The 24,308-nt window shown below is 56.7% G+C and overlaps 1 protein-coding gene across 5 annotated transcripts in view; it reads left to right on the top strand.

The window, feature by feature from the left end:
• The window catches only part of ABCA3 (ATP binding cassette subfamily A member 3), a 45,835-nt gene extending 27,087 nt beyond the window's left edge, over nucleotides 1–18,748 (top strand). For 2 of the 5 annotated variants that reach the window (XM_004270291.4, XM_033429086.2), the window contains 17 exons: nucleotides 28–238; nucleotides 1,243–1,393; nucleotides 3,648–3,746; nucleotides 4,894–5,077; nucleotides 5,850–6,153; nucleotides 8,450–8,723; nucleotides 10,413–10,617; nucleotides 10,974–11,193; nucleotides 11,465–11,623; nucleotides 11,901–12,073; nucleotides 12,680–12,808; nucleotides 12,906–13,100; nucleotides 14,846–15,033; nucleotides 15,507–15,677; nucleotides 15,927–16,117; nucleotides 16,261–16,334; nucleotides 16,709–18,748. In XM_004270291.4, the coding sequence (XP_004270339.2) occupies nucleotides 28–238; nucleotides 1,243–1,393; nucleotides 3,648–3,746; nucleotides 4,894–5,077; nucleotides 5,850–6,153; nucleotides 8,450–8,723; nucleotides 10,413–10,617; nucleotides 10,974–11,193; nucleotides 11,465–11,623; nucleotides 11,901–12,073; nucleotides 12,680–12,808; nucleotides 12,906–13,100; nucleotides 14,846–15,033; nucleotides 15,507–15,677; nucleotides 15,927–16,117; nucleotides 16,261–16,334; nucleotides 16,709–16,840 (3,060 nt within the window). In that variant the 3' untranslated portion in view covers nucleotides 16,841–18,748. Of the gene's footprint in view, nucleotides 1–27; nucleotides 239–1,242; nucleotides 1,394–3,647; nucleotides 3,747–4,893; nucleotides 5,078–5,849; nucleotides 6,154–8,449; nucleotides 8,724–8,903; nucleotides 8,992–10,412; nucleotides 10,618–10,973; nucleotides 11,194–11,464; nucleotides 11,624–11,900; nucleotides 12,074–12,679; nucleotides 12,809–12,905; nucleotides 13,101–14,845; nucleotides 15,034–15,506; nucleotides 15,678–15,926; nucleotides 16,118–16,260; nucleotides 16,335–16,708 lie in introns of those variants that run through there. The other 3 variants (XM_033429084.2, XM_049700107.1, XM_049700108.1) reach the window with 3 other exon arrangements.
• Nucleotides 18,749–24,308: the final 5,560 nt, after the last annotated feature.

Below are 24,308 nucleotides of genomic sequence, written 5' to 3'. Positions count from 1 at the left end.
TCACAAGCCCTTTCCTCTGCCCTCCAGGTGCTGATGCTGGACGAGCCCACCTCAGGCATGGACGCCATCTCCAGGAGGGCCATCTGGGACCTTCTTCAGCAGCACAAAAGTGACCACACCATCCTGCTGACCACCCACTTCATGGATGAGGCCGACCTGCTGGGGGACCGCATCGCCATCATGGCCAAGGGGGAGCTGCAGTGCTGCGGGTCATCTCTGTTCCTGAAGCAGAAATATGGTGAGCGGCCACAGGCAAGCAATGGGGCAGGCAGCCGAAACTCCATTCTGTGTGGGGTCAGCATTGCTGGCCCAGTGTGCTGGAGAAAGTATCCACTGGTAACGTTCCCGAAGGACCCCTGAGATCAAGCAGAGAGAGGCCTTCTCTAGACATCCTGTTCTGCTACCTGTGGGTAGAGACCTGAGGCCCCAGGCAGAGGGGCCTGGGAGAATGAAGAAGGAATGAAGCAGGTAGTCTTGATTTGGAGCATCATTCAGCTTTGAGCAGTGGACTAGCAGTCAAGTGCCAGGGCCACCAAGAGCAGGGGTGCCGTTGCAGAGACCAAGCCCGCTCTCCAGCCTTGCAGCTCCCAAACAAGTGAGGGGCCCATGGCACTGTCTAGGGCTGGTGGGCAGCACGTGGAGTCAGCCCCATCTTTGCTGTATGAGCATGGCTTCCCATCTCGAGGACAACTCATGGTCTAACATGGTCCTGGCATGCCAGGTCACATCCATGTCCCGCCAGCAGAAGGAGCCAATACAGAAGACCAGCACCCCACCCCCAGGACACCCCAGGATTTGCACCCCTCATATCTGCAGCTTCCTCTGACCAGCACACAGCCCTGAAAGCAGAAGGTGACCTAGTATGGTCACCATCAGGCTGGGGGGAGGCTGTAAGAGAGTGGCCTTTGCCCTTAGGTTCTGCTACTGAGAAAGCAGGGAGAAGGGGTTTTGGGGACAATTTGTACCCCAGTATCTGAGACTTGACATCTGAAGTCCAGCTCTGGTTTCACCTCCTTATCATGCTCAGTAACCCAGGTCCTCCAGCATCTCTCCCCAGCGGGTGGAGGTGGGGTGGTGAGACCCTCAGGGCAGTATTGAGGTGCCCTGAGATGCATCAATTCCAGTTCACTTGCCCCAGCTCTGCAGCCCCTTTCCCAGGAGCCTGACCTGCAGGAGCCCGGGGCCCTGGGTGGGCCAGGAAGAGAGTGGGATGCAGCCTCACTGGGCTCCTGGGTGTACCAGGCGCAGGCTACCACATGACGCTGGTGAAGGAGCCTCACTGCAACCCCGAGGGCATCTCCCGGCTGGTCCACCACCATGTCCCCAACGCCACCCTGGAGAGCAGTGCCGGAGCAGAGCTGTCGTTCATTCTTCCCAAGGAGAGCACACACAGGTACATACATGTCCCAGAGAGCACGGACAGGTACACATCCTAGAGAGACCAAGCACAGGCACGTGTGTGTCCCAGAGCACTCACAGGTACAGATCTGAGAAGGAGGTTCAGGGGGCCTTAAGGGCTCCATGTGTAGAGTCACCCGCCCTGCACCTGTGTGGCTTGGCCAGGGGCACCTCTTAGTTCCTGGGCCTGTGATGGTCGGTATCCAGTGAATCTGCTTGCTGGGCCCAGGGTGCCAGGCCTCCCTGTGCATCAGGGCTGTACCCGAGAGGGAGAAGAGTGGCTCATCACAGGGTACTCAGTGCCCTGGTGCCATCCACACTCGGCACGAGGCTCACTCCTCACACTGCAGCCACTCAGGGTTAGTGTGCAGCTGTGAACTCGTGTGTCTTCTTGGTCTCAGAATCTGAGTCATGAACACAGGCCTCATAAACAGAGCAGACTCCCGGTGTGGGGAGGTAAAAAACAAACTCTTTAAGTCACATTCAGAAACTTCGGAATAGAAGACTTAAAAGTACATTAATCTTGCTGCAATCTGGATTGAGAAATGTTGTTTTAATCACGACAGTGTTCTCTGACTCATTTTTTTTTTAATTAATTAATTAATTTATTTTTGGCTGTGTTGGGTCTTTGTTGTGCGCGGGCTTTCTCTAGTTGCAGCTAGCAAGGGATATTCTTAGTTGCGGTGCACGGGCTTCTCATTGCAGCGGCTTCTCTTCTTGCGGGGCATGGGCTCTAGGCATGCGGGCTTCAGTAGTTGTGGCTCGCAGGCTCAGTAGTTGTGGTTCGCGGGCTCTAGAGAGCAGGCTCAGTAGTTGTGGTGCACAAGCTTAGTTGCTCTGTGGCATGTGGGATCCTCCTGGACCAGGGCTCGAACCCAGTCCCCTGCATTGGCAGGCAGATTTTTTTTTTTTTTTTTTTGGCTGCGTTGGGTCTTCGTTCCTATGTGCGGGCTTTCTCTAGTTGCGGTGAGCTGGGGCTACTCTTCGTTGCGGTGCATGGGCTTCTCATTGCGGTGACTTCTCTTCTTGTGGAGCATGGGCTCTAGGCGCATGGGCTTCAGTAGTTGTAGCTTGCGGGCTCTAGAGCACAGGCTCAGTAGTTACGGTGCACGGGCTTAGTTGCTCCGCGGCATGTGGGATCTTCCCAGACCAGGGCTCGAACCTGTGTCTCCTGCATTGGCAGGCAGATTCTTAACCACTGAGCCACCAGGGAAGCCCAGCAGACGGATTCTTAACCACTGCTCCACCAGGGGAGTCCTCTCTGACTTAGATATAGTATAATTTGTTTTACACCTACTCTGTTATCACACACACACAAATGTGCTAATGCACATCCTTTTAGAAAAATCTTTGTCAACATCTCCAATGACCCCTTAGAATAGATTCCCAATAGTGGGGTAAATTTTACCAGATTCACTTCTGGAAAGGTGATGTGTTTGACTTCCCCAGCAGCAGCATAGGGGAGTGTCCATTTACTCCACAGTTGCCAACTTTGAGTAAAATTTCTTATTAATATTTGTGTATCTAATGGGTGAAAGTGGCACACACACACGTAACTGGCATTTTGTATTTCTTCCATTCCTGCTGGCGGGAGGTTGACCGCTTCCCATGCTTATTGGGCTATAAGCGTCGCTTCTTCTGCGTGTTGCATGTTCACGGCTTATGTATTAACATCAACCATTTGTGTCGCAACATTTTCTGATTTGTTGCTGCCTTTTAATTTTGTGGGATTTTTTTTCCCCCTGCAGATGGGATTAATGGGTTATATCTTTTCCTTTGTTATTTCTTCTTAGAAAGTACTTCCCTACCCAATAAGTAAAAGAATATTCATCAATTTCTTTTGGTTTGCTTTGTGATTTCATGTAGGTGTATAGGTATCGAAGAGTGCCTTATAGGCCAACATACTCAAAAAATGTTATGTGTGGGAATTCCTTGGTGGTCTTGTGGTTAGGATTCAGCACTTTCCCTGCTGTGGCCTGGGTTCAATCCCTGGTCGGGGAACTGAGATCCTGCTAGCTGTGCGGCATGGCCAAAAAAAAAAAAGATTATTAAAAAAGAAATGTTACATGGGGGGAGAAAGGGTGTGCAGGGGAAGAACAAAGCCTAACTTTTTTTTTTTTTTTGAGAAGGCATCTCAAGGAGCTAACCTTCCTTTGCTCCTCCCCCGTACAGCACAGAGGTGATTATTTAGAAACAAATTATCTAGAAAGTCACTGAGAAGTGACTCATCACTCGGTCTTTTTCTTCAGGTTTGAAAGTCTTTTTGCTAAACTGGAGAAGAAGCAGAAGGAGCTGGGCATCGCCAGCTTCGGGGCCTCTGTCACCACCATGGAGGAAGTCTTCCTGCGGTAAGTAAACGTGCGTCTGCATCTGTCTAGGGCTCAGCCTTGATGATTTTTCTGAAGTGTGATAATAAAGCAATCCCCTTGATAGTCATCTGGAACACCCATCTGAGGTGGACCTACAGCCCGGGGGGGTGGGCAGCAGGGCAGTGGGCCGGCTGTCAGGACCCGAGTTCACATCACAGCCCTATATATTAACACTTGCACAGACTCAGCCAGGTTCCTGACACGCGCAGTGACTCAGACAGCAGAGCAGCCGAGCTCTGATCACTGGAAACTCCACTCCCACGTTGTGAGTGTGTTGGCATCTTCCCTGGGGCCCCTCCCGGGAGCACCTCAGCAGCATCAGGCTGGCCAAGCTCCTCTCAGGTCTAGGTAATGATCCCGGAGTGTGTTTCCATCTTTGATGAAGATGTGAAATTTAGCCTTCAACCCTCAGAACTACGGGGTGAGCTCCAGACGGTTAATACATTGGTCAAACATTGCTTGAATGCTTTATTTAGCAGATATAGTGCTAAGAACAAGAAATACAAAAACTGTGAGATAGATGTTTTTCCTTTAGGATCGCATACCCTACAGGAGGCAACAGGATAAGTGAATATAAGTACAGTGCCGTTTGAGTCGGGTGGCTCCCTGGCTTCGGTGCGGCGCCAACACCAGGCTCCGCCACAAGGCCTGGCAGCCTTACCACCCACCCGCCCTCCATGCACCCGTCTCTGTCGCACCTGTCCCAGTGTTGCCCCTTCTGGAACACACTCTTCTGCTCCCTGGTCTCAGAGTGACAGTGAGCACCCCGAGCCACGGTGTCCTGTATTGTGACAAGCCCTCCTGGTGCTGCCATCGTGCCTCAAGCCCCATCCTGTCCCTCTGGAAAGCCCGGGTTATAAATGCTGACTTCGATCAGTCTCCCTGGCAGACCAGGAGGCCCTCATGGGCAGGGCCCTGTCTAGTTGTCTCTCTCCTGGACTTTGCTTGGCTGCCATAGCTGGTGTCCTGGAGATACTTATCGATGAATGAGTGAATGAACAAATGAAGTCCCAGCTGATGGAGCAGATGGCGCTCTGCTTTAGTGCCCCTGACAGTCGCCCGCCTTTGCTGCCCCTCTCTCTCCCCGAGGAGCTGAGTTGTGACTGGGCCTCCATGTCTCGACCAGGGTCGGTAAGCTGGTGGACACCAGCATGGACATCCAAGCCATCCAGCTCCCTGCCCTGCAGTACCAGCACGAGAGGCGGGCGAGTGACTGGGCCGTGGACAGCCACCTGTGCGGGATGATGGACCCAACTGACGGCGTCGGCACCCTGATTGAGGAGAACACTGCCGTCAGGCTCAACACCGGGGTGAGACTGCGCGACCTCGAGCACTGCATGAGTTAGAGGCCGCGGGGGCAGATGTGAGCATAGGGAGGGTCAGCACTCTGGGAAGAGGGCAGATTACAGCTCGTGCTCCCATGGGCTGGCAGGCAGAAGGAAAACCTGGAACATTTTAGTCGAGTACCTGTCGTTTCTCGTTGTTCTAACCTGGCCACTCACAAATAAGGGTGAACACTGCTTATAAGGCTAACAGTACCCCGTGTACCGAGAGCTTAGAGCTTGCTATGTGCCCGGCACCCAGTGAGACAGAGGGCAGCACCGGTCCCATTTTACAGACAGGAAGCTGAGGCCTGGGCCAAGGTTGAATGGGCAGCACATGGCGGAGCTGGGCTCTGGTCCCTGCCGGCCTGACCTGCACTTAGAGGACAGTGAAGGGCTGAGCGTGGGGAATATAGGCAGTGGGGGGAGGTTTGTCCATTTCCTCTGCTGTGAGGTTGGCCAGAGTCCTCTGACCAGGAGCATGGGGAAAGCAGAGGCCTCAGCTCCCCTCTGGGATAGCAGAGGGTCCCTTAACCTCCTTCCATGGTGGAATAGTGCCTGCCCTGCCGCCACAGCTGGTGTGAGACCCCCAGGGCCCATTTGGGACCTATGGGGATGTGTTCTTGTGGGTCTTCCATGTCATCGACTGGGCCCCAGGAGAAGCCCTGGCTCATGTGCAGACCGTGCCTGCTGCTGGAGGGCGGGGTCAGGCACTGGCTCTGTGGTGGCGGTTGTATCACCCTCATCCCCTCTGTCGCAGTTGGCCCTCCACTGCCAGCAGTTCTGGGCCATGTTCCTGAAGAAGGCCGCATACAGCTGGCGGGAGTGGAAGATGGTAACGGCCCAGGTCCTGGTCCCTCTGACATGCATCACCCTGGCCCTCCTGGCCATCAACTACTCCTCCGAGATCTTCGATGACCCCCTCCTGAAGCTGACCTTGGCCGAGTATGGCAGAACCATCGTGCCCTTCTCGGTTCCCGGGACCTCTCGGCTGGATCAGCAGCTGTCAGAGCATTTGAAAGACATGCTGCAGGCTGAGGACCAGGAACCTCGAGAGGTGCTGGGTAAGGGGTGTCCCCAGGCGGCTTGGGGCCCAAGTTGTGCTGTCAGAGCCTGCCTCTCAACCAAGGCATTGTGGACATTTGGGGTGGTTCTTTGCTTAGCAGCATTCCTGGCATCACCCCACTCCAGACATTGCCAGGTGTCCCCTGGGGGAGAAAATCTTTGCCCTGAGTCAAAGGAAGACAAAAGTCCACGTCTCTAGGGCTAAACTATGTCCAGGCAGTCATTTACAGAAGTCAGATTCTTCAGGACCATTTACAAATGAAATGTAAAACCTCAGCAATGTTTACGTTACCTTTTTTTGTTTGAGAGGACGGTCACGATATGCCTTATGTGACATGGTGTTTTCTTACCACATCCTAAAACTGAAACTATCTCGTGTCCCTGGCGGTGGCAGTTGGACACTGCCCTGGCTTTAGAGCAGGCATCGCACTCTAGTTAAATGGAATATGCTTGAAGTTTTTCACGTTTTTCTGCTCCCCTCCCACTTCCTGGCCAGCAGCTTTGAGGTTCAGCACGCTGATGGTTCCAAAATCTTGGCAGGAGTCAGGTTCCTCTTTAGGAAAATGTCGACCGTATCAACGGCCTAGAGCAGGCCGGCACTGCCAGGGGCACCGCTGCCAGAAGGAGCTGTTGCAGCCGGAGTCCCTGCTTGGCCTGCCAGCGATCAGGGCCCTGAGTAGCCCTACTGACAGTGGTGGGCACCTTGTTTGTCACCCCCATTCCATCCCATCTTGTTTTCTGGCTGTCACTCAGCCTGGTGTGAAGATTTCAGGGCTGTCATGGTGCGTGGTGGCTCCAGGGATTTAGAACAGTACCGTAGATGCCCGGGCCTGAGAGGGTGTGGAAGGCCAGACTGCCTGCTCCCTCATGGAGCGTGGGGACTTTCAGTCCTGAGCACCTTACTGTGGGTGAATTACGCTGCACCTAACGCATCTGACCCTTTTCCTTGTGTGCCAAGAGCCACAGCAAACCTTGCCAGGAGCCTCTATAACTGTCTCCATTAGGATTCACCAACGGGTCCCTGTCCCCTTGCTGACACTGGGGTCCCACAGTGTGGGTGTCATTGCTGTCCCCAGGCGACAGCTGAGTGAGAGGCAAGGCGGGAGCAATGAGTATGTGTGAGATGCTGGTTCCCTGCAGCCGCGCGGCCAGCTCTGGGCTGGGCAGTGTGTGCTCGTGAGCTAGTGGAACTGAATGCCCCCAAGGTCACTCGTGGGTGGGCAGCTGACCCCACCCCCATCAGAACCCCCACTTGCTCTGTGCCACAGCTAAGGAGCAAAGTGACGGGCCTGGCATGATTAGGATTCTGTTGCTGCCCTTGGGTTGCAGGAGAATGCCAGGCATATGGGCTGCCCAGAACCCAACTGCCTAGAGAATCTGATGTGAAGTGGAGATTCGCTGGAGCTCATTCGTGTGCCAAGAGAACAGCTCCTTCTCCCAGGGCCTTCTCCCTCAGGCCACTCTTTTTAAAAACTCTTTTTTTTTTTTTTTTATGATTATAAAAGGGTACTTACGGGCTTCCCTGGTGGCGCAGTGGTTGAGAGTCCGCCTGCCGATGCAGGGGACACAGGTTCGTGCCCTGGTCCGGGAAGATCCCACATGCCGTGGAGCGGCTGGGCCCGTGAGCCATGGCCGCTGAGCCTGCGCGTCCGGAGCCTGTGCTCCGCAACTGGAGAGGCCACGACAGTGAGAGGCCTGCGTACAGCAAAAAAAGGAAAAAAAAAAAAAAAAAAAAAAGGGTACTTATTCCTTCTATGAAAACTGGAAAAACAGAGACATAGAGGGACAGTCCAGTGTAATTGCACCCTTGGAGGTAGCCCCTCACCCACCCCCGTGGTCCTGAGGGCTGGTCCAAGCCCACCTAGGGCCACCCCTCCCTGCACCTGACTGGGAGCTTCGCCCTTCAGGCCGCTCAGAGGTTTCCACAGCTCTGACTTCTGGATCCTCACCTCCTCCTGATCCAGCCTCTTCCTGCCACGTTGACCCTGGCCCAGGTCCGGGCCTGTATCTCTGAGAGGCCCTTTAGTGTGTGTATGTGTGTGAACAGGGCGTTTGTGGGGGAGAAGGAAGAGCCTGCCCTGCCACTCAGCTCCTGTGGCTATGGGGGTGTCCCCCCCGAGGCCTGCAGCCCTAGGTCCTGCTGCTCCCACCACGTGGCCCCATGGTCCGTGGACAGTGTGCGGGTGGAAGGTGATGCATCCTTTCTGCTGTTCCTCCGGCCCTTCAGAGCCCCACAGAGCAGGGCCTCAGAGGGGGACGCAGGACGCTGCTGACTCTGCCATTGCCCACCCCCAGGTGACCTGGAGGAGTTCCTGATTTTCAGGGCCTCGGTGGAGGGGGGCGGCTTTAACGAGCGGTGCCTGGTGGCGGCATCCTTCAGAGACGTGGGCGAGCGCACGGTGGTCACTGCCCTGTTCAACAACCAGGCGTACCACTCACCGGCCACCGCATTGGCCATCGTGGACAACCTTCTGTTCAAGCTGCTGTGCGGCCCTCAGGCCTCCATCATGGTCTCCAACTACCCTCAGCCCCGGAGTGCCCTGCAGGCCGCCAAGGATCAGTTCAACGAGTATGTGCACTGTCCCCCCCCGCCTCAGGACCCCATCCCCGCATGGTCAGGACCTGGCCTAGCCCAGTCAGGACCCTGCTCCCATCAGGTCGGGACCCCGCACCAGGCCTGACCACCTCGGGCACTGCCAGGGACCCCCAAGGGCCATGGCAGTAAAAACAACATTGTTTCTGCCCTCAGGAATCTCCCAGTTCTTGTCTGGGGACTCCTGCCCCACATCCTTCTCGGCCTTCCACACTCAGCCTTCCCTTGGACAGCAGATAAGCTGGTGAGACCACAGCCCCCATACACCCAGGCCCCACGGGAGACTCCTGAGGATTTGGAGGGCCGTGCCCTCTTCCCAAATCTGCACCCAGCTCTTGCTGGCCACTGCCCCTGGGGGATCCGAGTGTCTGCTCCTGTCCAAGCTGCAGCACGCAGCTGTTGTGTGTGTTGCTGCCCCTCGGTGGCCTCGAGTCAGGGAGCCCATTGGGCATCTCTGTCCTTAGGCCTGTCACACCATCATGTGTGTGGGACTCTCCCTCTTCCTCGTTGCAGAGTCCCCAGACCTCTGGGGACTGTCCAGAGGAAGCCGGAAAAATCAATGAATTTCAGAACAATCATCCCACCTCAGGGCAGTTAATCAGTGGGGGGCGGCTTCATCCCCACTTCCCATTTTAGACTGTGCCCTGGCCCTCTAGTGTCTCCCTTCCCCTCTGCTCCCTCCCGTCCCCACCACGGAAGCAGAGACACAGCGGCGGTCCTCTGTTCTCGCCATGCTGGGGATCAGGCTGAGTTGGGCTTAGTAGGGTGACAGTGGACAAGGAACAGGAGTTTTTGTTTTGTTGTAACAGCTCTAGGAGATATAATCCACCTGCCATACAATTCACCTGTTCACGGTGTACAACTGAATAGTTTCTAGTGTATTCAGAGTCGCGGAGACATCACCACAATATAATTTTATTGAACGTTTTCATTATCCCTGAAAGAAACCCCGGGACCACGGGTAGTCACTCCCCATTCCTCTTTCCTCCAACTCTAAGCAGCCAGGAGTCTGCTTTCTGTCTCCGTGGATTTGCCTGTCCTGGACATTTCATGTAGATGGAATCAGATACCACGTGTGTGGCCTTTCATGACTGGCTTCTTTCACTCTCGAGCCTCATCCACGTTGTGTTAGCACTTCACTCAGTACCTAGCATCCATTTGTCCCAGCACCATTTGTTGAACCTTTCATGGTGTGGGATGTTTTAAGCTACAGAAGAATAATGCTGTCAGCGCTGGTTTCTGGAACATGTTGCTGGCACCTGAGGGTCCTGCCCACTCAAGAGCGGGGAGACGGCCACCACCCTGATGCTGTGCCCGACAGCGGGTCTGACTGGGGCAGCCAGAGAGAGCGAGGTGGAGGTCTCAGATCCATACCTGAGGGTCTGTGGGAGTGGGTGGCATGGGGACAGATGGAAGGCAACTGGGAGAGTGGCACTGCCATCATTGGGGATAGGATGTCCAGAGGAGGAGCTGTTCTCAGGGGGATGGAATTTTCCTGGTGCAGAGACCCTGAGGCTCTCATGTTCTCCCTTAAACCCTTTAGTGGCTGGGCCACTGCATCACCTGCTTTGGACAGTAGTGACCCAGCACTTGATACCCCCACCTTCCCGGACATGCTGTGCTCTGTCCCTGACCTGTCGGTGCGCCCCCTCCTCACCCCCACAGGGGCCGGAAGGGATTCGACATCGCCCTCAACTTGCTCTTCGCCATGGCGTTTTTGTCCAGCACGTTCTCCATCCTGGCGGTCAGCGAGAGGGCCGTCCAGGCCAAGCACATGCAGTTTGTGAGCGGAGTCCACGTGGCTACTTTCTGGCTCTCGGCTCTGCTGTGGGACCTCATGTCCTTCCTCGTCCCCAGTCTGCTGCTGCTGGTGAGCTGCATGGTGCTGGGGCCCTTCACCCACGTGTCCAGGGGGCTTGCCTTGGGGACCCTGCGTGGACTGAAACCAGCCTGGGGTCCATGCTGGCAGCTCAGCCCCCGTTGTGGGAGGAGATTGGGAATGCCCTGGCAGCCCCCCTCGCCTGTCTGCACACCCCCAGCCTCTGCCCCACTTCGGTAGGTAGGTCCCTGGAGCAGGTGCCCTGGTGGACAGCTCCCTATTTCCTCAGGGAGGATGCCAGGAGAGCCTTGGAGGTGGGTGGGGGGCAGACAAGGCCAGAGGGGCTGATGGGCCTGGGCTCATGCGCCCCCTGAGGGCACGCCGGCCACCTGTCTGTGCTGCTGCAGGTGGTGTTCAAAGCCTTCGACGTGCACGCCTTCACGCAGGACGGCCACGTGGCCGACGCCCTGCTGCTGCTCATGCTCTATGGCTGGGCCATCATCCCCCTCATGTACCTGATGAGCTTCTTTTTCTCGGGGGCGGCCACTGCCTACACGAGGCTGACCATATTCAACATCTTGTCGGGCATCGCCACTTTCCTCGTGGTCACCATCATGCGCATCCCAGGTGGGAGCCAGGAGACCACCTCCCTGCACTCCCATCCCTGCACCCACAGAGCCGCTCAGCCCGATGGGGGAGGCCCAGATGGGGGCACCGGGCAGGCTGGTGGGGCCGCCTGCCAGAGGTGCTGCCCCGGAGGTCTGGTGCCTGATCCCTGGGGGAGGCACAGCTGGCTATGCAGGGAACTCCGGAAACCTGCCCTTCCCGATTGCTCTGTTCTTGGAGGCAGGTGTGGTGTGTCCTCCAGCGCTGACTTGTCTGTGCCTCCTCCCCACAGCGGTCAAGTTAGAAGAACTTTCCAGAACCCTGGACCGCGTGTTCCTGGTGCTGCCCAACCACTGTTTGGGGATGGCGGTCAGCAGCTTCTACGAGAACTACGAGACAAGGAGGTACTGCACCTCCTCCGAAGTGGCAGCCCACTACTGCCGGAAACACAGTGAGTGTCCAGGCCTCTCTTGGGACAGCCTGTCCCCCATCACAGGCACAAGGGCCACCTCGCATGGTGAAGCCACCAAAACGCAGGAGATGCTTGGGGCCCCCGTGTGGCAGTGACACACCCTCGGAAGCCCAGTGGGCCCCGCGCCAGCGCATCCTCCACCCTGGGGGCTGAGCGCAGGCACCTCACGGTCCCAGAGAGAGGGTCGTGGGCTGGGACCCCGGAGGGGAGGGGCGCTCAGGGCATGGGCACAGCACCCTGTCCCTTGCTTGCATAGACATCCAGTACCAGGAGAACTTCTATGCATGGAGCACTCCAGGGGTTGGCAGGTTCGTGACCTCCATGGCTACCTCAGGGTTTGCCTACCTCACCCTGCTCTTCCTCATTGAGACCGATCTGCTGTGGAGGCTGAAGGCCTGCCTGTGTGCCTTCCAGAGGAGGCGGGCGCTGGTGAGTGGTTCTGGGGCCCCCGTCTGGCCTCTGGCTGCTCTGCATTGGGCGCCCTCCAACCGAGGTTGGGCTTCCTTGAGGCCACCACACAGGGAGGGCCTCAGCACTGGCCACAGCCTGGCTGCGCGTCCACCGGCAGCGCTCACAGCCTGGGAGGGGCTGCGGCTTCACCGTCCCCAGGGGCTCTCTGTCCCAAGACCCTGAAGCCATGGAGTCGAGGGAGCCTGGGGCCTCAGGGACCACGGTCTCAGTGGAGGCGTGTGGACTGGGGCGCTCTCATGTTTGTCACATACATTCTCTCCCTAAACAAACAAAACCTGTTGAAACAACATTGGATGGACAGGGCTAATTGGGGCTAAGGTATTATGACTTTTCTAAGAAAAGGGGTTTCGTGGTTTTCTCCATGAGTCCTGCACCGTCCTTGTCCCTCAGGTAGTTTGTGTCTCCTCAAGGCAAATGTTAGCCCTTACAGCTGCCCAGCTCTCCTTGTGGGAGGTCTGAGTCGGCACACGTGGGGCTGAGCTGGGGTGAGTAGTTTAGCCCTTCCTCCCATGGGGAAGGACCGCTCTGGTGGGAGCTCACCCTGGTGGTCTTTCTCTGGAACAGACAGAAGTGTACACCCGGACGTCGGCACTTCCTGAAGACCAGGATGTGGTGGATGAGAGGAACCGCATCCTGGCCCCCAGCCTGGACTCCCTGCTGGACACGCCTCTGATTATCAAGGAGCTCTCCAAGGTGAGGCAGGCCCTCCCTCCGCGGGTCTACCCCCCAGCCGGCTCCCGGCTGTCCTCAGGCCTCCCCACAGCTGTGTTTTCTCCCGGGCACTGTGCAGGTGTATGAGCAGCGAGCACCCCTCCTCGCCGTGGACAAGGTCTCCCTCGCAGTCCAGAAAGGGGAGTGCTTCGGCCTGCTGGGTTTCAATGGAGCCGGCAAAACCACGACTTTCAAAATGCTGACCGGGGAGGAGACCATTACTTCTGGGGACGCCTTTGTTGGGGGCTACAGCATTAGCTCTGACATCGGGAAGGTGGGTACAGCCAGGGAGGCAAGAGGAAGGGCACCCGGGAGGTAGGGATGGGGCTTGTCTCTGGCTCATGGTTCATGGACAGCAGGACAAGGCAGTGACCACGGCCAAAGGTAAGCAAGTGATGAGGAGAAGACTGAGGAGATTACAGCCCCCTCGGCCAGAAGGGACCAGGCCTGGCAGGCGGGCCAAGACCGGGTCCCTCCCAGAGAAGCGGCTTCTCTGGACCTGGGCACAGAGTGGCACCCACAGAACTCTGCCCGCTGGAAAGAACTCTAGTCTGTGCGCGTAGATTTATAATAATGGTGTTCTGGGCTATTCAAACTAGGCGTTCCACCGAGAACCAAAAGCAGGATAAAATGTTAATGACAAACCACATGGTTAAGAGCATCTAAGAGCCCGAGGCATGGTGAAAACCTCCGCAATCTGCAAGCCCCGAGAGGCTCCACCGGAGCGCCCCTGCACAGAGGGCGCTGTGGTCCCAGTGACTTGGTTTAGGGACCTTATCGAGTGTATGGGGCAGAAACAAAGGGCCACCCCTGTAGGTTAGGATGAAGCAGGCTACCCTCCTGCTCTCCCTACCCCCCGGGGATTGCATGGACGGTTTCCCGTGTGCTGAGCAGGGCAGGGGAAGGAACAGAGAAGATGCCTGTGCCTGGGAATGACTGCATCTCCTGAACTGGCAGCAGGGGCTTCCAGGTGGCTCTGCCCCCACACTGCAGCTCACACCCTCTCTGCAGGAAGGCTTTCATCCTAGGCCTCCAAGAGCCCCTCACATAGTGCTTCAAGGCCTGTGAGCAGTGCACAAGCAAAGCAAACAAAGCAGACAGGGTGCTGTGGCTGGAGCCACAGACACAAGGGCTCCACAGCAGGACAAGCCCACCACTTTGGATTTGCCATTACCAGACCCAGATTATAAAACAACTGTGTTACTATGTTCAAAGAAATAGACAAGATTGAAATTATATGCAAGGAAGAGGAAACGGTAAATGTGATCTAGGAAATGGAGGCAAGGTGAGAAGCCTGAAATACGTTTAATCTGGTTCCCGCAAGAAAGGAGAGAACGGGGGGAAAGGTAGTAACTGCCATGGTCATGGCCAAGAACTTTCCCAGACCAATTAAGAACAGATTCCGGAAGTCTAAGAACCCCAAAGAGGTTAAAAAAAAAGAAACCACATCTCTGGAATCCACAGAAACCAGGCTTGCCTGTCCCCACCAGCTGCCGAATGTGGCTGGAGGTGGAGGCCTGCCACGCAGCATCCTGGCTGTGCTGAACGTAGCCACTTGCTCCAAGACCAGCTACCATGCCATCTGCCCAGGTGACACCCCACCCCAAAGGTGTTGCCAGCAAACATCTCTTAACAGAGGAGGAAAAAGAAAGGTCCCAGCACACATTAGATGTTTGTCAAGCGTCTAATGAACAGGTATCTGTCAGCTGTAAAGCATTGCATGGATACGGTCACTTTGTATAATCAATGCATTCTTGCACCCGTCTGCCCCTGTGCTGCCCGGGGTAGACTGGTCTCTGGCCTGTCTCTGACCCCTGGGTGGGGGGCAGTCTGGGTCCCGGTGCCTACCCGGCCACTGAGCCAGCCGAGCCCCTCCAGCAACCCCAACAAAGTGCTGCTCGGCAAACTTTGGCAGTGGGAGGCCGCCAGGGCCTGTGCACCAACTGAGGGACCACCCTAGACAGATCGCCTGAGAGAAACCCTCTGACCTGCTGTCTCCTGGCTGTGCTCCAACCCCAGATGCGGCAGCGGATTGGCTACTGCCCCCAGTTTGATGCCCTGCTGGACCACATGACGGGCCGGGAGACACTGGTCATGTACGCCCGGCTCCGGGGTGTCCCCGAGTGCTACATCGGTGCCTGCGTGGAGAACACGCTGCGGGGCTTGCTCCTGGAGCCGCATGCCAACAAGCTGGTCAGGACGTATAGGTGCGCCTGCGTCCCAGCCCCTGCCCTGCCCCCCGCCTCAGTGACCTCAGGCCTTCCCAGGGTGGAGTCAGGCTCTCCATTACCATAGAGCCAGGGGCACTCGGGTCAGGGGCTGGAGCTCCCACCCATCATTCCAGGATCAGTGAGGATTTGGCAGCATGGCCCAGGCAGGTCCAGATGAGAGGGGCTGCCCCTCAGGTTCCTGCTACCTGGAGGCACAGCCAGGACCCCCTGTCAGGCCCCCTTAGATGCAGACAGGTGGTGTTACTGCTCTGTGTGGGGCTGTGGACCGACCCCCTGGGCACAGCTCTCTCTAGGGCTTCCTACTCTATGAAGTGGGCTTTCCAGGCATGCTCACCTCATTCTTCTTCACCTGAGACACTCTGCCATCACTGGGCCCGGTCCTGTGCTGGGACCCGGGGAGCCCACGCTAATCATCCGCCTTGCCTTCCTCTGCACCCTCTCTGCCCTAGCGGTGGGAACAAGCGGAAGCTCAGCACCGGCATTGCCCTTCTTGGAGAGCCAGCAGTCATCTTCCTGGACGAGCCGTCCACTGGCATGGACCCCGTGGCCCGGCGCCTGCTCTGGGACACCGTGGCAAGGGCCCGCGAGTCTGGAAAGGCCATCGTCATCACCTCCCACAGGTAAAGCCAGGACCGGGGCTGTAGGAGGGGTGGGCCGGGAGGGGCTGGGTGGACAGAAGACCTGTCAGCATCTGGTGAAGAGTCTGAGGAGAATCCCTAGGCTCTACCATGTGGGCCACATCCTGAGTATGGGAATCAGGAACAGCCTGATCTGGGCATCAGTACTTTCCCATGTGCACAGCTTTTGATGTGGAGGGTGGGCATCAGCATTCCCCAGTGCTATATCAGGCCTCCACTCCCTCTCCCCAGCATGGAGGAGTGTGAGGCCTTGTGCACCCGGCTGGCCATCATGGTGCAGGGTCAGTTCAAGTGCCTGGGCAGCCCACAGCACCTCAAGAGCAAGTTTGGCAGTGGCTACTCCCTACGGGCCAAGATCCGGAGTGACAGGCAGCAGGAGGCCCTGGAAGAGTTCAAGGCATTCGTGGACCTGACCTTCCCAGGTATGTGCTGCTGTGCAGAGGTCATCTGTGCGTCTGTCCATCCCTGACCCCTGGGACAAGGGCTACAATTCCAAGGGCCTGGGCCGCCCTCCCCTGGCCATCCAGCCCAGCCCTCAGGGGGACACGGTCTCTCCTTTGTGCAGGCAGCGTCCTGGAAGATGAGCACCAAGGGATGGTCCATTACCACCTGCCTGGCAATGACCTCAGCTGGGCGAAGGTGAGCTTGGGCCCCACTGGACCTCCAGCAGTTGCTCCTTCTCCAGCCAGCTGTTTCCAAGGAGGAATCACTTCCAGTTTCTCCTCTAACACTCACCCTAATATTTGCTAGGTTTGGGGGTTTATACCTCAGATATCTGAGTTGGAAAAAAAATGGTGCAAAAAAGGAGACTGGCCCAGAGAGGTAACACATCTTGCCCAAAGGTCATACTCTGAGCTGGGAAGAGTCAGGAGGAAGCCTGGTGCTGGGGCCTGGTCACCCCGTGCAGGGGTAGGATCTCTGGTGACCTTACCATCCCTTATGGCCAGAGGAGTCCCAGACCAGCTGAGGAGCCAGGCCCTGCCTTGTTAACAGTGGCTTTTCTGCTTTCAAAGGTGTTTGGTGTTCTGGAGAAGGCCAAGGAGAAGTATGGCATGGATGACTACTCTGTGAGCCAGATCTCGCTGGAGCAGGTCTTCCTAAGCTTCGCCCACCTGCAGCCACCTGTTGAGGACGAGGGGCCGTGAGGAGCCGGGCTCACAGATGGGCATCCTCTCTCGCTCCGAGTTCACCTCATCCTGCACCTTTATTTCTGATCACTGTTTTCTACAATGGATTCAAGAATCAAGGCACAGTATGGACCGGGTGTGTCGCGCCCTCATGCCGGGAAGCAGCATGGGAATGTCCACGTCTCAGGCATTCTGAAGCCCGCTGTCCAAAACTCAAGATCCCCACCAAGAGCGTGTTGGGCAGTCTGTGCGGGCAGGCTGCGGGGTTTGGGCGGAGAGCTGTCCCGGAAGGGGCCTCACTGACCCAGGGGTCAAGAGTACCCAGCCATATCCCTGCATTCGCACCTGGCACGGAGCTTCCCAGGGGAGGCCTGCAGGACAGTGGGCATCGGGCTCACCAGGCTGCCCAGGATGGACAGAAAGATGCCTGTCGCTGTCCTCAGGGGAGATGCAGCTGAATTAGGCACTGAGGTCTTGGTTTCCAGTGCAGCTGGGTGTCCTGGAGTCCCTCTCCTGAGAGGGTGGACACTGCACCAGACAGAGCCGGCCTTGAGCCCGGTGTCATCCCACCAGCATCTTCCAGAGTGACCAGTGAGGGGAGGGGTGAGCCACGGGCCGGGAGGCCAGTTGGGGACCACCATGGGGCTGAGCGGCCACCCATGGAGGGCACACCTAGTGCGTGGTGACTGTCCGCAAAATAAAGGCTGGGAGGGAACATAACCGTGGTCTGTGAGTCACGAGGTGGGCCTGCGGGCCCCGTCACCCAGCGCAGTCCCAGCACGAGCCTCCTGTATCAAGTTCCAGACAAAAACAAGTGCTCGTTTTTCCCAATACATAGTCAATTTACAGAACTTGCTGCTGTGGAATAAGCCAAAAATGCAAGTGCACAATCAGGGTAGCTAAATGGCCACCTGGAAGACCCTTCATCCAGGGTGAGGAAAGAGGCATGTAGGGTTGGCAGAGGAGGGTGTGGAGCTGGGTGGGCAGGAGGCCTTTGGCTCCAGGGCCACTTGGCTTTACACCATTTTCCAGGAGAGTTTTCTTCAGCATCAGCTCCCTTTTATTAATAAGACGCACTCATTTCTTATGGCTTTTTTTTTTTTTTTTTTTGCGGTACGCAGGTCCCTCACTGTTGTGGCCTCTCCCGTTGCGGAGCATAGGCTCCGGACGCACAGGCTCAGCGGCCACGGCTTACGGGCCCAGCCGCTCCGTGGCATGTGGGATCTTCCCGGACCGGGGCACGAACCCATGTCCCCTGCATCGGCAGGCGGACTCACTGCACCACCAGGGAAGCCCAATGGCTTTCTTTTTAACCTTTTTTTTAGTGGTTTGAGAGACGGCAATTTTTATTTGTTTGTTTATTTATTTATTTATTTAGCTGTATTGGGTCTTCATTGCTGTGCACGGGCTTTCTGTAGTTGTGGCGAGCACGAGCTACTTTTCATTGCAGTACGCGAGCTGCTCATTGCGGTGGCTTCTCTTGTTGTGGAGCACGGGCTCTAGGCGCACGGGCTTCAGTAGTTGTGGTTTGTGAGCTCTAGAGAGCAGGCTCAGTAGTTATGGCTCAGGGGCTTAGTTGCTCTGTGGCATGTTGGATCTTCCCGGACTAGGGATCGAACCCATGCCCCCTGCATTGGCAGGAGGATTCTTAACCACTGTGCCACCAGGGAAGTCCTCTTATGGCTTTCTAAATTTCCGTGATTTGAATCTCTGTGCCTTTTACATTACCTTAGAATTCATAGGTTTAGAAAAGACTTGTTTTCATCACTCTGGTTCATTTGGTACAGTTTCAAATTTGCATTTTTATCATTCTCTCAAAGTTTATGAACGTTGCAAATAGTTTCTTGTAGCTCTTTTATTCCCTTTAAGATTCTTCCAACCATCATCATTTAGTTCCATATTATTAAAAAATAACAACAACAACAACTTAGGGGTGGTTGTGGTCCTAATCGTTGCCCAGCAGCAAGCATCTTCTGAGAGGTGGGCTGTGACTTGTCTGCAGGTGTGTGGCAGCTGTAGGTTTGCTGGTCAATGGAGGAGGGCAGAGGCCAGCATGGCCTGGCCACGTGTCCTCCTGCAGGGCATCCTGGCCTTGTTTTTCAGCCTATGTGTTAAAGATTTAGAAATTTGACATTTTTCCCTTCAATGTCACAAAACAGGGTGTGAGGAAAGGTGCTCAGGACTGAAGGAACAGCATATCTGAGGCACACGCATGAGATCAGATTGCAAGAGTCCAGGGAGAGGTGGGTTTGTTGACAGGAGATGAGGTGGAGAGACTGGCAGGATGGAAGCAGGGGCTGTCGTGATCGGAAACCCCTTTTGGAAGACAAGTCAGCAGCCGTGGAGAGGATGATGGAGTCACAGCCAAGGCTGCAGCAGTGGGGACAAAATGAGAGGCATACGGCAGTCAGGGGAGAGGAGCCCATGACTGTATCCACGCGTGGAGCTTGGGCAGTTGCAGGAGAGACAGTTAGGAAGGACCCCAGGAGCAGCAGACAGGTGCCGCTGTTAGGGTCCACGCAGCACCCCCAGGTCATCTGCAGGTCTGCTGGAAACCCACCATTGGGCCCAAGTGTCCTCAAAGAGCCAGGATTGGGGCCTTAGATGCCCGCAGCCCTGGTGGTTTGGTTTGAGCTGTGGCACCTCCAAGCCCAGGGGCAGGGCAGGACCCACCAGCTCCCTAACAGGAGAGTCGGCCTACCCACACCCCGCCACCTCCTGCTCCATGCCTGTTCCACTTTACTCAGATCTCCAGGCCCAGATGGTCCCTAGAGATGCTGGCCCCAAACAGCTGCCACATCTGCCAGGGCCAAGGTCCTGCCTTCCCTGCCCTGCACAGTCTGGTCCGGGGCTCCGGAGGTCTAGAGACCACATCAGGGCTGAGAGCGAGGCCTGTGGAAAAGTCCTGCCGGGCCCCACGGTGGCTCAACTGAGACAGTCAGTGGACACATGGGCTGTCCTACAGCCTGACAGCTGCACCCAGAACCGAGGGCCCTGAGGAAGGAGGAGGGCAGCCTTGCGGGGAGGAGGGGAGCACCTCCTCTGCCTTCACCATGGGAAAGGGCTGCCGGGCAGCAGGTTACAGGAACAGCTCCTGTGGAACAAAGACTCTGCAGTGGCCTTACTGCACACATCAGAAAACTACACCGCGGTGGTTTACAAAAGACAAGAGTTTATTTCTCTGCCAAGTACGAATTCCAGAGAAGGCAATCTAGGCATTCCATTACCAGTGGTCAAGGTCTCAGGGAGCCAGACTCCATCTGCCTGCTCCATCCAGGTGCAGGCCTCCCTCCTCAAGGTCACCTTTCAGGGCCAAGGTGCCAGCGAGACTTCCAGATGGAGTGAGCAGGAAACAGGGTGAGGAGCGGGAGGGCACAGCTGGCCGTCAACGTGGTTTTGCGTCTTTGTCATCATCCAGAATGCAGACACATGGCTGCACCAGACGAGGGCGCTAGGACATGCAGTCTTATATTTACCCGGGCACCCCCCCCCCCCGCAAGAAAAACCCCAATACCAGGACACAACTGCAGTCTCAACCGTGATTGTAGAAGGCAGGCTGGCTTCCTCAAGAAATTGGTCCCCCCATGCATGCCTTCCTTGTCCACCTTAGCTAGTGAGACCCCACTTCAGCCAGGAAGACCTGGGTATGGCCGCTCTGTGGCCCTACCCCAGGGTCCATTTCCCCATCCACCACCCTGCCAACAGAGTGCCCTAGCCCTTTGGCTGCAGGGGCTCAGAAAAGCAAAACAAACTGGACAGTTTCTTTCTGGGAAAATTCCAATCCCAGATCTTTAGCCTAGAACTTGAGGGGAAGCCAAGGTCACCCAAGTCCCTGGGACCCCTGACCCAGTCTCACAAAGCAGCAGGCAAGAGTGAGGCAGAGAGCCCAGCAAAATGGAGGAGTGAGCCAAGGCCAGCACCTGGAGGGCAGGCTGGAAGGAAGGTCCGGGGGTGGCCACAAACCGTCTGGGGATGACCACACCCACCAGGTGGAGGAGGAGCTGGCCCTGTCTGCCTGGCCTGGACTCACACACCCCCAGCCCGGCTTGAACTCAGGCCATTCCTTGAACACAGAGGCGATGACGGCCCATGCCCCAGGGGAGTCAAATTGACACCTGTGGGGCCAGAGCCTGGGAATGAGGGGGAAAGGTTTCCAAAAGGCTAGCCCGGGGCTAGACTGCCAGCCAGGGCAGCCGATTCCTGCTGCTCCATCTGAGTGACACCTGCGCCAGCTGCTGTTCAGCTCACCTCCGGGTACCAGTGCAATGCTCATGGCATAAGCTAGCAAGGCCCTGTAGGACCCTCACTCCCACACAGATCTGTCAGTGTGAAGGTGAGCACCACCCATGCTCATCCAGACCCTGCTGGCTGTGCTAAGGGCCAGAGCCATACCTGCAGACAGGGACACTCCTGGGTAGACAGCCTGGGCCCACCTGGGTCCAGAGGGGCTAAACACCCACTCCATCAAGGAAAAGACCCACAGGGGTTCCATGAGGTACCTCCAACACCAAAGTCAGGGTTAGGCTGCTCACCCAAGCCCACAGCTGAGGCCAGCAGGCCGAGTGTGCAACATCACCCCTCCAGACACAAGGCCCCATTCCCTGAACCTTAGCTCAGGTCTGACCCCAAACCCTGGAATGTGCAAGCTCCTGCAGCCCCTCTCCCATCCCCACTGGAGGGCAGGGCACCCTAAGGGGGTTTCAGGGTAAAGGTGGGCCTGGAGACTGCTTGAGAAAGGGCACCAAGACGGCAGTCCAGGTCCCCACAGGCCCCCCAGGAGAGACAGCCAGGAGGCAGCACAGCACTGGGCCCTGGAGTCTCATGCACACATGATGGGCACACGTGGCCTGGGCTTCAAGCAGGCTGGAAGAGGGGCTGAAGCTGGGGGTCGGGCCCAGGGAGCGGGGGCCCTGCCTTCCTTCTTCAACACACAGGGCCGCCCAGGCCCCGCTCCTGGGGCCCGGCCCACACCCCAAAGATGCCAGCATTAGATGCCTCCAAGGTCGGAGAAGCCCCAAATCCACTGGCTGCGGAGGCCAGAGTAGGCATGGGGCAGGCCTGAGCAGCTCACCCAGAACCCAGCACACCTGCTCCCCTTCTCTGGCCGGGCCCCTCCCTGTCCCCTGTGACAGCCCCAAGGTGGGCAGCTCAGATATCACTATCCTTGACCTCCTTAGGGCAGAAATGGACATGGGGTTTAGGGCATGAAAACCAGCACAAGCTCCCAAGCCCACCGCTCAGCAGCCCTAGGCCCTGTAGCCCCTCCAGCGGGCAGCCTGTTCCGCCCATGGGGCCCCAGGATCTGACGCCCCCACACCTTGGAGACGCAGAGCCAGGGAGGCCTCACCACAACTCCAGACCCTCATTGGCTGGCTGGCCCTTTCATATCCAGCCTGACCACCCAGAAGGACAGGCCAGTGCCTCCTCCTGGGTGCCTCCTTCTGGGCTCCTTCAGGGGCTGCAGGCATTCACCCCCACAGACAGAAGCCAGGCCTCTTGACCCGCCCCTCTTCTGATGCCTCCTCCAGGGTCACCTAGACATCACAACTGCCTTGACCCCACCCAAACCCCTTTCTTCCACTTGGCCAGACCATGCCTGCCCTTGGCAGAGAGCCTGTCAGCAATGGGTAGAAGTGCTTCCTTGACATGGTTTGCAAGTAGATGCAATGCCTGCTCAAAGCTCCTGTGTGGCCCACTGTGACCTCCAACACAACCCAGGCCATCCCTGGCCCTTTCAGTGTGCCAGGTTACTAGCCTCCAAGGGCAGGCACTGCGGAGGCCTCCAGGCCCATAGAGAATAAAGGCAGGGGGATATTCTGCCTTGATGTGGGTATATTCTCAAACTGAGTGCAGCCCCACATCGTCAGCAGGTGGCCCTCGGCCCTGGGGGAAAGGGAGGGGGGCTCAAGACACTGGCCAGAGCCCACAGGATGCTTGTGGTGTAAAGCTCCAGGCCTGGGGCTTGTTTGCCCAGTGCCCTGTCCCAAGGAGCCCTGCCCCACCCCCTCCATCAAACCTGGGCCAAAGACCTCCTGAGGTCCCCGAAGACCACAGCTCCCTGGCCCTCAATTCCCATGGCCTCAGCAGGTTAGCACTGGGGGTTGGGAGGGGAGAAACCCAGGACTCCTGGAAGGCTGGGGTCGGGGGCCCTCCAGAGTTTTATTTTCTCATGTTCCTTCCAAACACATTCTGCTGATTCTCAAAATGGCAAAAGCCAAGATGCTCAAATATTAAAGCTCAACAGCTGATAACACACGATAATAAAATCAATAATATTCAGAAACAAATTTGATTAAATTCATAAATGAATAAATCATGCTTTTAAATTTAATACGAAATGTGTTAAAATTTATATGCGTGCCAAATTCTACTACTTTAGAGCGTTAACAACAACAAAAAAACTGAAGGGGGGACTTCCCTGGTGGTCCAGTGTTTAAGACTCCATGCTTCCACTGCAGGGGGCACGGGTTCGATTCCTGGTCAGGGAACTAAGGATCCTGCATGCTGTGTGGCAGCAGCCAAAAAACCAAAACCAGAAGGGGCTATCCGCCCAGCTGGCTGTGTCCCCATCCTCCTTTTGCCACAGTGGGGATCATGGGCTTGCCCCACCCCCACCTAGGGTGTCACTGTGTCCCTGGGCAAAGGCTCTGGATTTGGGGCCTTTCGGGCACACATTGACGTGGCCCTGAATATGTGGGGCTCCAATGTGCTGCCGTGGCCTCCTCACAGACTTCTGTGTGCTGCAGGCCTGGCTCATCAAGGCCACACCATCCCCAACACCGACCCTCTGGGTCTCTTCACTGATGCACGGCCAGGGATACCCTTCTGTTCCACTTATGCCTCCATTAGTGGCCATGGCAGATGTGACAGTGATGCAGAGATAAAGGCCCACTCCTCCCCAAATCTAAATGCAAAGGGAGAACCAGACCCACACTGACTCTGCCTGCCAACCCCCACCCCCAGGAGTGTGTTGGTGCCTAGGCAGAGAGGATTCAAAAGGCAGGCTGCTCCTCCAGGACTCTCTTTTGTCCCCAACTTCTCAGACACTCCTCGGCCCAGGGTGAGGTGTTAGGGGCACACTTGACACCCTGGACAGGGCCAGAGGAACTGGATGAAGGAAAGGAGTCACTATCCACTGGCTGGGAAAACCACATGGAGCAGAAAGCAATGACCTGCAGACTACAAACAGAGGTATACCCATCCATTGGGGCCACTAAGGCTCATCCTGGACTCTCCTGTCCTTTCCCCTGACATTTCATCCATCTCCAAGCCTCACTGGTTCCTCCCCCCCCCCCAAATCAGCACCTTGGATCTGTTCCCCTCTCTTCCTTGGGACACCCACCTGTTCACACAGCGTCTGGGACGGGGATGCACCTTCCCTGCCCCCAACTAACAGTCACGCAGTTTTGACTGCTTACCAGGCACAGCGCGGGAGGAAGAGGGACATAGCGGTAAACAAACCTGCAAGCCCTGATGCACTCAGCGC

Source organism: Orcinus orca, chromosome 16 (assembly GCF_937001465.1).
Source record: "Orcinus orca chromosome 16, mOrcOrc1.1, whole genome shotgun sequence".
NCBI classification, from domain to species: domain Eukaryota; kingdom Metazoa; phylum Chordata; class Mammalia; order Artiodactyla; family Delphinidae; genus Orcinus; species Orcinus orca.
Note: the sequence above shows the minus strand (reverse complement) of the source record. Positions and strands in the feature narration are given on the sequence as shown.